This window comes from Poeciliopsis prolifica, unplaced genomic scaffold, assembly GCF_027474105.1.
Source record: "Poeciliopsis prolifica strain line A6 unplaced genomic scaffold, Auburn_PproV2 SCAFFOLD036, whole genome shotgun sequence".
NCBI classification, from domain to species: domain Eukaryota; kingdom Metazoa; phylum Chordata; class Actinopteri; order Cyprinodontiformes; family Poeciliidae; genus Poeciliopsis; species Poeciliopsis prolifica.
In genome coordinates this window covers 925,001-937,500 of record NW_026562411.1, presented here as the reverse complement: position 1 = coordinate 937,500, position 12,500 = coordinate 925,001, and the positions used below count along the sequence as shown (strand labels likewise).

The window sequence follows — 12,500 nt, the reverse complement described above, 5'->3', positions numbered from 1 at the left end:
AAAATGGTTCTAGATCCGCTCCGATGGTTTGATCCCCTATAACAAACCGATCTGCCTCTTTGTTTTGGAAACTGCTGCCTGCATGGCTGCTCTGCCTTCCTGCTCTGACTCTTCAAAATAAGAGCACAGTGCAAACAGGCTCCCTCAATAAGCTCAAATTTACAACACATTTTTTATTTTTGTTGTTTTTAAGATCATTCTCAGCTAAAATTGGAAGTGGATGATAAATTTGATTAATTACACGTTTGTAGTTTTTACTCGTTCTCAGGTTGGATGGAGAACATCTGAGAAGATCAGGTTTCTTTGACTAGGCCGTTTGACACATGACTGATCTTATTCAGTCCATTTTCTTGTGGTTTTATGCAGGACTGAAGCGATTAATTGAAACACTAGTAAGCTCTTTTTAATAATAATAAATCTAATTTATATAAGTAAAATAATAGTAAATAAAAACAAAATGCTATTTAGTAATCAATTAATCGTTATCTGGAGGAACTGACTGAAAAATCAGTCAAATGCTTTCATTGCATTTTTTTATTGACTAAAAGTCATATTAAATGTTTACCTAAATAAAGCTGGGCCGGTCTAAGGCAACATGTTTTTCTTCTCATAGAAATGAATTATTTGTTTATTTGCATCTTCTATTTTTTCCTTTAGAAAACAGAAAGTCGTTAAATGAAAAAATCAATTAATCATCAGAACCATTGAGTTTCAGCTCTGGTTTTAAATTTTCTCCAAAATAAATAACTTTATAGTATTAATGTGTGCAGTGAGAGCTGGATGAACGCATGAATGGATCAGCAGCCATGTTGGCTTTATTAATCCTGCAGCAACGAGGAATCTCTGGAACGCTGCAGACAAAAAGTCACCATAAATACTTCAGTCTCTGCCCTCACTGAGCAGACGGGACCGGTTCTGTTCCAACCCGACCCAAACGTCCCCGGACTCCTTCCACAAACCCACCGGCCCGGTTCGCTCACTGCGACGAGTCGGTCAGTCCGGAGGTCAGAAGGTCAGACCTGCTGGTTGAGTCCAGGAAACCAGGAAGGTTTGACCACAGCTGGAGCATCCATCTGTTCATCCATTCATCTGTTCATCCATTCATCTATTCATCCATCCATCTGTTCATCCATTCATCTATTCATCCATCCATCTGTTCATCCATTCATCTATTCATCCATCCATCTGTTCATCCATTCATCTATTCATCCATCCATCTGTTCATCCATTCATCTATTCATCCATCCATCTGTTCATCCATTCATCTATTCATCCATCCATCTGTTCATCCATTCATCTATTCATCCATCCATCTGTTCATCCATTCATCTATTCATCCATCCATCTGTTCATTCATTCATCTGTTCATCCATTCATCCGTTTCCAAGACAACTAAAAATGAACTTTAATAGAAATTCATCAAATCAATCAAAGGTCAGATTATCTGATCGACTCGTCAATATCAAGTTTATTTAATATTATTGATTAAAAGCATCAACACTGATTATTGATCTGCATTGATCTCATCGTTTCCCAATAATCAAAATGAGTTCAGTGATTTTCTGTCTGTCGGTTTTTATCGTTATTTTTATTGATGTTTTCAGTCGTTTGTTGTTTTCATTTCTAGTTTCATTTTTTAAACTTTGTTTCCGTTCACAGCAGAAAGTTTTCGTCCTTCAGAGGGAATTTTTTCCATTATCTGTAGAAAATGGTGTCAAAACGACAATATTATCATTTATGTCAATAAATGCTAATATTTTCGTGCGTCATCCAAAAGGTTTTAGTTGTGCTGAGGATGTTTAAGCTCTTCGCTTTGTCCCAAAACCTGTTAATTATTTCCTCATGTGGAAAAAACGGACCTGTTTCTTTCATGTTAGTGTTTTAGGTGATTCCTGCCTGCAGACTTTAAAGTTTCACGTTTTGACAGTGAAAGGAAGTTGGAAAGTTCTGAGCTGCTCATTGTTTTACTTCCTGTCAGTGTTTCCTCTGTTTTGGTTTAAAACTGAGTCCTTCAGGGGTTAAAGTGACAAAAGCTCCATTATTCCCATTTATTTTATTGCGTTCTGAGAAAAATGGTGGGAATGACCAAGTTTGGGATTGACCGCCAAGAAGATCAACTGGAAGGAAAAACACAGAAATAAAGATGAAAACTTTCCTCTGAAGGACGAGTTGCTTCACTGCCTGCAGCGTCTTTAACTGGCTCCAGGTTATAAATGTCAACGTGTTTCTACGCTAAAAGCAGAACATTTAGAAACTACACTGAACTAAAATATAAACCCCAGGTCAGAGTTTTATGAACATTTGAGTAAAGCAGAAACTCTAACTATATTTCCAGAAATTATGACGGTTCGGCCGTTTGTAGCAGTCATGATTGGAGTCAGACTGAGGAGTCTGGTTCTGACCCAGTGGGCTTCCCGTAGGCGTTTACAGTCTGATGCGTCTGTTGCTCAGACCAAGAGTCTCATCGGCTTCGTGTCGCTGCTCTGAACCCGTCCTCAGATGGACGGGCCGATGTGGACATCTGGTGCTGGAGCATCAGAGAGGACGATCTGCAGTGGAGCCATTTGTTTGGAAACCGGCTCTTAAAGCCGGCGGGGTCCGGTCACTGAGCCGGTCCGGTCACTGAGCCGGTCCGGTCACTGAGCCGTGCAGCTGCTGCATCCAACTCGCCAGGGCTCCATCAGGCTTTATGACTTGTCACAACATTTGACCTTTTGACCCTTGTATTGTCCAGTCCAAGGATTGTCCAGCTGTTGCTCATTTTGTCTGATCACCCGGTGGACATGACCCACAATGCACTGCAGTAAACAACTCACTGACAGGAAGTTGGATTAAATATCATACACAGATCAAGAGAAATATCACTTTGGTACAATAAAATGTCAGTGATGTTCATTTACTGTTTTTAACGTAACAGCAAAAATATTTGACATGTTTATATTTTTGTTCAGTGCAGTTTTTGATTATTTGGATTTTTATTTCCGTTTTCTCTGAAGACAAAACTACGAGCATCGACTGACCAGCCTGGGCTCTTAACCGGTCTGGTGCTAGTCAGTTGTTAGCGTGTCCAAAGCTAATGTTAGCTGGTCCTCTCTCTGGTATTAGCCTGTGCGTGTTGCTAGCCAGTCATGAAGCTTTTCTCCGTGTTGCTGCCGTCAGGAGGAGGAATCCAGGAATCCTGCCCAGTTTGGAGGATCTGCTCTTCTACACGGTCGCTGAAGGTCAAGAGAAGATTCCAGCGCACAAGTTCCTCACAGTGAGTTCCTGAATCAGAACTTCCTTCCTATGGTTCCCGTTAGCAGAGCCTTGTAACCGACCTTTGACCCTGTGAGCCAGGCACTGAAGGCCACCGGGCTTCGGACCGGACCCCCGCCTGAAGGAGTGCATGGAGATGCTGAAGGAGACGCTGAAGAAGACTCCGGACGGCGTGACGCTGGACCGCCACCTGTTCAAGAAGTAAGACCCGCCGGGCCCACCGGAACCGCGGGTTGTTCCACTCGGACCCGGTTCCATGGAAACAGCAGAAATGACGAGTTTCTGGCTGCGCCTCTTCACTGCACCAGTTTTTGCTCATCCAGTTTGTCAGACTGCAGAGTGGCTGAGCTGGTCGGCAAACTGCAGGTCCCCGGCGCCGCCGCCGCCGGTCTGAGCATGCTGTCTGGTTCTGTTCATCAGGTGTCCAGAGCAACATTGTCCTGCTCACTCAGGCCTTCCGCAAGAAGTTCGTCATCCCCGACTTCCAGTCCTTCACCTCCCATATTGACCAGCTTTATGAGAAAGCCAAAAACCTCTCTGAAGGGCAGGTGTGTCCCTACGGCCGTCAGGTTGTGGGGTGTTTTTGCTTTTTCATGTTTGTTTATTTTCTGCATTCGGATTCATAATCATAGTCGGCCTGGTCTGGGTTTGCTGCTCTCTGCTGGGATTGAAACAGGAGAAATTTGCCCTTCAGACGTGTCAGAGTATCAGAGAGCTGCTGCTGCAGCACGTCCCGGTGGCTGCAGCAGCAGCTCTTCTACAAGACGAAAATTTATAACTATTTTAAAAAAATGAATTAATTGAAAACTAAAAATAAAATTAAAACAAGAACTGGACTGAGGTTAGCTGCTGTGCTGGATGAAAGACTTCTGGGACAATGTCTTCTGGCCAGAGGACCCCAGAGACGGCACATCAGCACTGTGGTGAGGAATGATGGCGTAGTCAAAGTCCAGACTCGTCCTGATTGAAAAGCTGTAGTGGAACCTTCAGGAAACATTGGAAACAGGAGATTCATGGGGTGTACCTAGATTTTCAGGTCAGCAGCTGGTTTTGGTCGTCTCTGGGCGGATTTGTCCGTTTCTCCTCTGCAGAAGCAGATTGGACGGGTTGTTGTTGTCCGAGGCGCTCCACTGAACCTGAGCGCTGAAAGGCGATGCCTTCCTTTCTCACTCCGGCCTCGCCTCTTTTTCCAGGTAGCAGATTACATTCCTCAGCTCGCCAAGTTCAGCCCGGACCTATGGGCCGTCTCGCTCTGCACCGTCGATGGACAGAGGTGAGACTTCCAGCACCAACTCGATGTTTTCCACTGAAACGCCACATTTTACATGACAGTGTGGATCAACAGGGGTTTATGTCTTTAGATACACATTAGCATGAAACCAGCAACAACAAAATCATAAAATAAAAGGGAACCACATCGTTTGTTTGTTAATTGATAACTGAAGTGTTTAATGAGGTGCTGTACCGAGTTACACCACACGGTGGCGGTGCTACATCTTGCTCTGTTTTGAAGAACCAATAAAGAGTTTCCGTTTTAGCTTTAGGTTAATTTCTCGTTGAAGACGATCACTAACCTCGTGGATAAGATTTCAATCAAGGGTTTATGATATTTTTTGTTATTGTACTAACTAGTCTAATGTAGACCGTCTTTTCGGAGCGAAATAACGCTCCTCGTTTGTTAGTATTTCGGCGCTAGCATGCTAGTTGCCGCGCTAGCTTAGTAGCGGTAATTGTACCTGAACAATAGTTGGTATAAAAGCATAAAATAAAGCCTTTCAGTCAGAAATGAAAACGGTATGTGACCAAAATATCCATTATGTTAAACATAAAGTACTTTATTCAAAATGGCATTTTAGAGTGGCCTTCGTAGGACTTTGTAGCTTCATTTCCTGTCCTAGATCAGGAAACAAAATGTTAGTGTGTTGATTGTTCCTGGTCCAGTTTGCAGACTCTTCTGTCCTCAGGACATCATGTCCTCACGTTAGACCTCATGTCTTACGTTAGACCTCACGTCTGAAGGCGTTTATTTCTCTGAAATGGGGAAACTTGTTCAGCAGCAGCACTGATCAATGATTAATGGAGGTGTGAACCCGGAGCTGCTTCCTGATTGGCTCAGCGTATCTGCGAAAAAAACGACTCCATAAAGATAAAACTGCTTGTTATGAAGCTGTCTTATCGATCTATTTAAAGGATTCAGATTATTTGAGCTCCTGCTGCTTGTTGACCTTTATTGTGTTTTTTTGCTCAGGCACACGGGGCGACACTAAGGTCCCTTTCTGCCTGCAGTCCTGCGTGAAGCCTCTGAAGTACGCAGTGGCGGTTCATGACCACGGAACCGAGTATGTCCACAGCTTCATCGGCAAGGAGCCCAGCGGCCTGCGCTTCAACAAACTGTTCCTGAACGAAGACGGTGAGACTTTACCGGGTCAGAACCAGAACCGGCCCAGAACCAGAACCGGCCCTGCATCCAGAATGTCGCTGATCTAGAGTCGGTCTGACAGACAGTACAGCTCCACATGTTTAACAGTAAAATATAAGAATCATGCACAAATATAAAATAATTGACAATACAAATGAAAAAACATCATTGCAAATAAAATATGATGGGGCAAAATGAACATATGTAGTATCCGTCCTGGGGTCGGACTGTAGTGATAGATGACAGAATGAAAAAATCATAGTTTATATAAAAAGTATTAGTGATACAAATCAAAATAATAAAACGATAATGATGAAATAAAAATACAACACAAATATGCAATGCGAATAATGATGATGAAAATATAAAATGACTAGTGAACTAGGACATAATTAAAACTAAATGCATAATAAAGTGTATTAATTTAACCTGGCTCGTTTGGCTTTTAAAACTGTAGAAAGGTTTTGCGTTACAAGTTTCTGTTTTAAACGAATCCCTTCCTTCCTTCCTGCCTGTGCCGCGTCGGGTCTGTTTGTTCTGCGCTTGTTGCTGAGTTTCTGTGAGCTCCTGCTGTGACGGCGGCTAACTGAGCTCCTGTTGTTTTGGCAGATAAGCCTCACAACCCCATGGTGAACGCCGGAGCCATCGTTTGCACGTCGCTCATTCAGGTAAAAGCAGAATCGATCTGTGAAGGGTGGGATCTCTGAGCCGCTACTCCAGATTTAAAATGATGAATAGCAGGAATGTCTGTTGCTGACTGTTCAGGTAAAACAACCCTGAGAAAATCTCCTGATTTAACCACTTTAGATGATTTGTGCTGCTTTTCTCCTGCTGAGTTTTGATATTTTCTGACTCGCAGCGTTTCTCAGCCTTCCAGAATATAAATAAACCAACGACACTCGGATGCTCCTCTGGGCTTTTAGAGACCTCAGCTGCTGTTGGCATCTGAAAATAACCAAAGTCTCTGCAGCAGACTGTTGGTGTCCCTGAAGGAGACACAAACCTGGAATAATGCTGCATTAAAAAGGCAAACATGGAGCTGCTGAATAAAATCAAATAGCACTGAAATAATCTTGAAGCTGCTCATAGAAGCAGGAGGCGTGTAAGCAGCTCCTCCTCTGCTTGTCGGGTCAGACAGGTTCCAGTGATTTATGAGGCGTCAGGTTTTCCTCCTGCGCTCCACACCTGGTGAGCTGGTTTCACCGAGAAGGTCAGATCCCGACTCAGAGGCTGCATTTCAGAACCAACTGATCAAACACAAATGGATTATTCTGGGCATCTAAATAACCAAACTCCCAGCAACATCAACGATTGACTCGTGAAAACAAAGTGAGCCCAGTCCTCCTATTAACATGATAATGCTAACGGCAGCATCACTGGAAAGCAGTAGACTGCAGGCTAGCTAACCAGACTCTTTGCACAGGAATTCCTGTATAAAGTTACATTTAATTAATAATAATATACCTGCAATAATCAATAGTTCAGTGTATTTAAGCAGCAGATGGACTGATTGTTTCTCTTCTAAGTCAAATAACTTAGATCATATCTTGCAGCTTTAATGCTGCTGTGTAATGTTTTAGGCTTCTGAACAGTGGTGGGCACCGCTAACTGAGAAGCTAGTTGTGCTAACCTTAAAGAGCTAGTCATAAAAATGAGTTCCACTAATGCACAGACGCAGTATTAGCCAAAGCTAATGCTAGAGTAATAGAACCCAACATATAACAAGAGCTATAATATAATTATGACTATAATGGCCTTAAATATTGTTTTTTTTTGCATTTTATTTTCTTGCTTTAAATAAATTATTAGAGAATAAAAACTGAGGAAATGAAACTGCAGTGCAAATGATCTTCATGCTCTTCAAAATAAGAGCATGATTAATGATTAGATAACCTAAACTTAAACTTGATTCAACTGGATGTTTATAAAATAGCCAAGTAAATTTATCTGAAAAAATGCTAAAGCGCTAAGCTAAAAATTAGCTCTGCTATTAGCATGTTAGCAGACGGGTGCCCAGCATTGCTTCTGAAGCGTACGCACTGCAGCTGAATTGTGCAGCCCCTGAACCGGGCCCTCCCACCTGTTTCTAAAAGTATTTCTGAATCTGCGGCAAAGTAAAACCAGCCAGTAATGTTGATTAAAATGTTTGTTTGCTTTTGTTTCTAAGTTGTGAAGCGAAGCTGATGTTTAGCCTGTAGCTGGCTGGATTTCCGCCGGTGGGTGACGGCGGGGCCGCCGCCCGCCTCGGCCCTACTGTGTTACTGCTGCTTCAAGGCTACATGTTGTTGTTTTGTGTGTATGTTGCATATTTTCCAGACGTAGGAACTGTGGGAAATAATGACTGCTGCTGCAGGTCAAATGACGTTGGTAATTTTTTCTTCCTTTTCCATATCTATCCTCTGACCCCCCCACTCTCCCTCCTTTCTCTCTGTCCTCTCCTCCAATCAGCCGTTAGCCATGTAGTGACTGTTAACACCTCCATCTGTGACAGCGTGCAGACAGCCCGATCAGACTGATCAGATCAGTCCGCTGAGTGCAGCTCGCTCAGTTTTAACTCTTCACATGTGCATGTGTGCAGATTGTTGTTGCTGTGTTTTCCTGAGGCAGTGAGGGCCATTCCTCCCTCTTTCCATCCTCCCTCCATCTGTTTGGGCTGACAACCTCTTCAGCGCATCCACACCTGCATTATCGTAACAAATAATGCAGAAACCCAGCTGTCACCTGCACACCATGCACACACACACACACACACACACACACACACACACCACACACACACACACACACACACACACACACACTGCCAATCTGGTTGTTCTAGATTAGCTAATCTACTAAAATCTCCTCCAGCTGCAGGCAGACTTTTCTCTCCTTAAATTCAGAAACAATCATAATGATAATGTCACTTTATAGAGGCAAAGGTTTTTATTTGTGATAAAATAATTTCTAATTCTGTAGCTTTAACCTGTCAGCAGTTAGTGTCCTCTGCTGCCCCCTGCTGGAGGACTTCCTCTCACTGTCTTTTTCTTCTGTTTTCTCTGCAGCAAACTGCCAGCAACGCAGAGAAATTTGACTATGTGAGTAATAGGATCCTAAATGTTCGCTGCATCCAGTCAGCAGCCGATCAGCCGATCAGCAGCCGATCAGCAGCCGATCAGCAGCCGATCAGCAGCTCTGCTTCTCTTCCAGGTCATGAACTTTCTGAAACAGATGGCAGGAAACGAGTACGTCGGGTTCAGCAACGCTACGTGAGTCTCTGCGTTTAATCAACACGCAATAATATTTCTCACCAGCAGACATCTGAAATATTGAAAATTATGAGGAAGCTGAAGCCAGATTGCTAATCCAGATTATCTCAGTGAAAATCCTGGATGGTTTTTAAAAATATCTCAGCAGAGGGAGAAATCGGACATCAGAGTGTAGTCAGGGTTCAACATTTCATTTACAGGAATAAGTTTGTCCTTTTTGTAAATTTACAGCAACTTTTCCAGCCTCTGAGCCACTGAGCTGAGCGCCTGTCAACACGGCGTCACAAGTCGGGTTTTAACTTATCGGACCGAAATCCATCTTAATGAAAGTCATGTTTTATTTTTCTACCCTGCTGAGAAAATCAGCTTTGGCTCCAAATAACAAAGATTTTAGTTTTCAATTATTCGATTAAAAAATTGGTACATTTTTAGCAAATGTCTATTTCTGAGTTAGATGCCAAGAATAATCAATTACAAAATTAATTGATGATATTTTTACTGTTGCGAACTGATCGATTCTCCTCCAGAGTTTCTTGCTGCTTTCTCAATCATTTTTAGTCCAGAACCCGAATAATTCCAGGTTTAATTAATTTATGTCAATTTGAACTTTGACCTGTGAATCACTGAGGTGTAAAAATACGAACGGCATCATTTCTGAATGTATTTCATGTTGTGAGGATGAAGCGTCGTCAGGAAAGACTTTGATTTGCAGTTTTCCTGTTTTGTTTTTTTTATTTTAATTTTATTTCTGCTCGTTTTGACATTTTTCAGTGAAGTTTTTAATCTTATTTTAAATTCTTCTGGTTTTCAACATCCGGCCGTTCTGTCATGTGGTTGAACTGGTTATGTAAAGATGGCGGCTGCCTGCATGCTGGGAGTGTTTCTGGTAAACATCATCGTCATGTGATGATGATGATGATGATGAACGCCTCCAGGCTTCCTGTAACGCGGCTCTCTGCCCTCTGACAGATTCCAGTCGGAGCGCGAGTCTGGAGACAGAAACTTCGCCATCGGATATTACCTGAAGGAGAAGAAGGTCGGCCATCTGCTAATACCAGGAAGTTTTATTAAACTGGAAACATGAAAAGCTGCACAATATGTTAGCATTTCTCCGTGTGCGACGCGGTTCTAACCTACGCTTGGTGAACGTAATGGACTGTCTGATCGATATCCACGAATGTTTTACGTCTCACAAGTAATTAGTTTAAATCCAACTGGTTTCTGAAAACGTTGTGATTTAAAAACGACGTATCAGATAAAAACTGTCCAAATTCTTCTGTTTTAAAGATTAAAATGAAGAAATAAATTTTATATTCAGAAAATAATAAATTCAACACCCTTTCCGAATAAAGTATTTGTAAAATAAAGCTGGTTTATAAACAGGAGGTCTCACTTTGACATTAAGCATCATCAGGCTGCATGATGCATTTCTGATCAAAACGACTTTGATCTTCATTTCTTAAAGTTTCTCACTGAGGATCCAGAGATTAGACTCAGATTAATCTCAATATTTCATATCATGCAGTAAAATTACTCCTGGAAGTGTTTTTCAAATTGTCATTCAAGTAACTATCGGGTCAATTTCTACACCGATATTCTGCAACAGATTTCATATCCGATGTCAACAGAACATTTGCTAATATTTTAGATCCGTCGTCTTCCTGTTTCCAAGCAAACATCACAAAGTTTCACGAAGGGTTAAAAGCTTTGTGTCCAGTTCAGTAGCATTTCACTGAATCATCTTCTGTAGATAAAAACTGAATCAAACATCAGTGAGAGGTTTCTTTATGAAGCTGTTCATCATGAATATTTGATCTGTTTCCATCTGTATTGTTGGTGTCTCTGGTGGTAAACTGTCTGTCTGTCTGTCTGTCTGTCTGTCTGTCTGTCTGTCTGTCTGTCTGTCTGTCTGTCTGTCTGTCTGTCTGTCTGCAGTGTTTCCCTGAAGGAACCGACATGACGTCTGTGCTGGACCTTTACTTCCAGGTGAGTGTTTTCATTTAGAAGTATAAAATATGAATGGCTGAATATGACCTTCTGTTATTTCTCTCCTCCCTGAAGGTCAGACAGTTTCTTCAGCTCATTTTTGCACCGTTTGTCCTCCATTTTGTTTGCTGACTGTTCCTCTCTGCGCCTCCAGCTGTGCGCCATCGAGGTGACCTGTGAGAGCGCCAGCGTCATGGCCGCCACGCTGGCCAACGGCGGCATCTGTCCCATCACGGGCGAGCGCGTCCTGAGCCCGGAGGCGGTGAGGAACACGCTGAGCCTGATGCACTCCTGCGGGATGTACGACTTCTCGGGACAGTTCGCCTTCCATGTGAGGCCCGGCTCGGTCCGATCCGCTCCAGGTGGTTTCGCTCCTCTAACCGCTCTGCCGCCCCCCGCAGGTCGGACTGCCGTCCAAGTCCGGGGTGGCCGGAGGAATCCTGCTGGTCGTTCCCAACGTGATGGGAATCATGTGCTGGTCGCCGCCGCTGGACAAACTGGGAAACTCGGTCCGAATTCAGTTCTGCACGGTACGGCCAGAACCGCCTGCCGGTCGTATCAATGCAGAACCTTTACTCTGATCAGGGTAGAGTCACTGAACCAAAAGAGGGCGGAGCCAGGACGGAGGGGCGTGGCCAGAACCACGATGCTAACTTTTATTGTCTATTGCTACATTTAGGAGCTTTTCTGATCTCAGTGGCAACCACTTCAGAAATACCAACAAGCGTAGCATCTTTTATATCTCAGAGCAAAAAATCAAACTCTTTGTTTTTGAATGACGTATCTGTCGTTTCAGGATCTGGTCGAACTTTTCAACTTCCACAACTATGACAACCTGAGGCACTTTGCCAAGAAGCACGACCCCGCGCCGAGAGGGAGGCGACCAGAGGGTAAGGCCCCGCAGGCCGCTGCCCCGCAGGCCGCTGCCCCGCAGGCCGCTGCGCCGCGATGCTGCCCGCGATGCCGCGCCGCGATGCCGCGCGGCATCACCGCGCGGCATCACCGCGCGGCATCGCCGCGCAGCATCGCCGCGCAGCATCGCCGCGCAGCATCGCCGCGCCGCGATGCTGCGCGGTGATGCCGATCACAGAAACAGTATCCGTTTCTGTGATCCGTCCCAGAGCAAACGAGCCACTCTGGTCAGAAGTTTCCATCCATCCATCATGAAGTGATCAGCGAAGGGTCATAACTATTCATACAGGTTCAGATATATTCATACCCCCTCTGTCGCCGGGTCAAACGTGCTGGACGGCGTTTCCTCCGACCCAGAGGAAGAGGAACGGCTTCACCTTTACAAGATACTAGATTTAAGATCAGATTATTGTCAAGTCACATCCAGGTTCCTCATGAAGGATTTTAATCAACCTTTAAAGGTCACAGGTCACAGAGTGACTTGTGGTCCGGTAGGACCTCAGATCCGCTGGTCGTCTCCATGGCGATGGGCTGGGTGATGAACCCTGAGGATTTCTGCCAGGCCAACGTAAATTATGGGATGCCGTTTGTACAGCTAATCAAAATATGAACTTATTATTTATTATTAGGCTTTCATGAGAGAAAATGCAGGTTCATTTCTCAAATTTCCACCTTGTTGT

General features: G+C 43.7%; 1 protein-coding gene across 2 annotated transcripts in view; it reads left to right on the top strand.

Annotated features, from left to right (window-relative positions):
* Positions 1–3,715: 3,715 nt before the first annotated feature.
* LOC129374394 (glutaminase kidney isoform, mitochondrial-like) overlaps positions 3,716–12,500 on the top strand; it is a 17,900-nt gene continuing 9,115 nt past the window's right edge. Inside the window, exons 1-11 of one of the 2 annotated variants that reach the window (XM_055052790.1) lie at positions 3,716–3,803; positions 4,449–4,528; positions 5,542–5,665; positions 6,284–6,342; positions 8,719–8,751; positions 8,864–8,922; positions 9,892–9,958; positions 10,858–10,908; positions 11,063–11,239; positions 11,310–11,438; positions 11,705–11,803. In XM_055052790.1, the coding sequence (XP_054908765.1) occupies positions 4,493–4,528; positions 5,542–5,665; positions 6,284–6,342; positions 8,719–8,751; positions 8,864–8,922; positions 9,892–9,958; positions 10,858–10,908; positions 11,063–11,239; positions 11,310–11,438; positions 11,705–11,803 (834 nt within the window). In that variant the 5' untranslated portion in view covers positions 3,716–3,803; positions 4,449–4,492. The remainder of the gene's footprint in view (positions 3,804–4,448; positions 4,529–5,541; positions 5,666–6,283; positions 6,343–8,718; positions 8,752–8,863; positions 8,923–9,891; positions 9,959–10,857; positions 10,909–11,062; positions 11,240–11,309; positions 11,439–11,704; positions 11,804–12,500) is intronic. The other variant, XM_055052789.1, reaches the window with a different exon arrangement.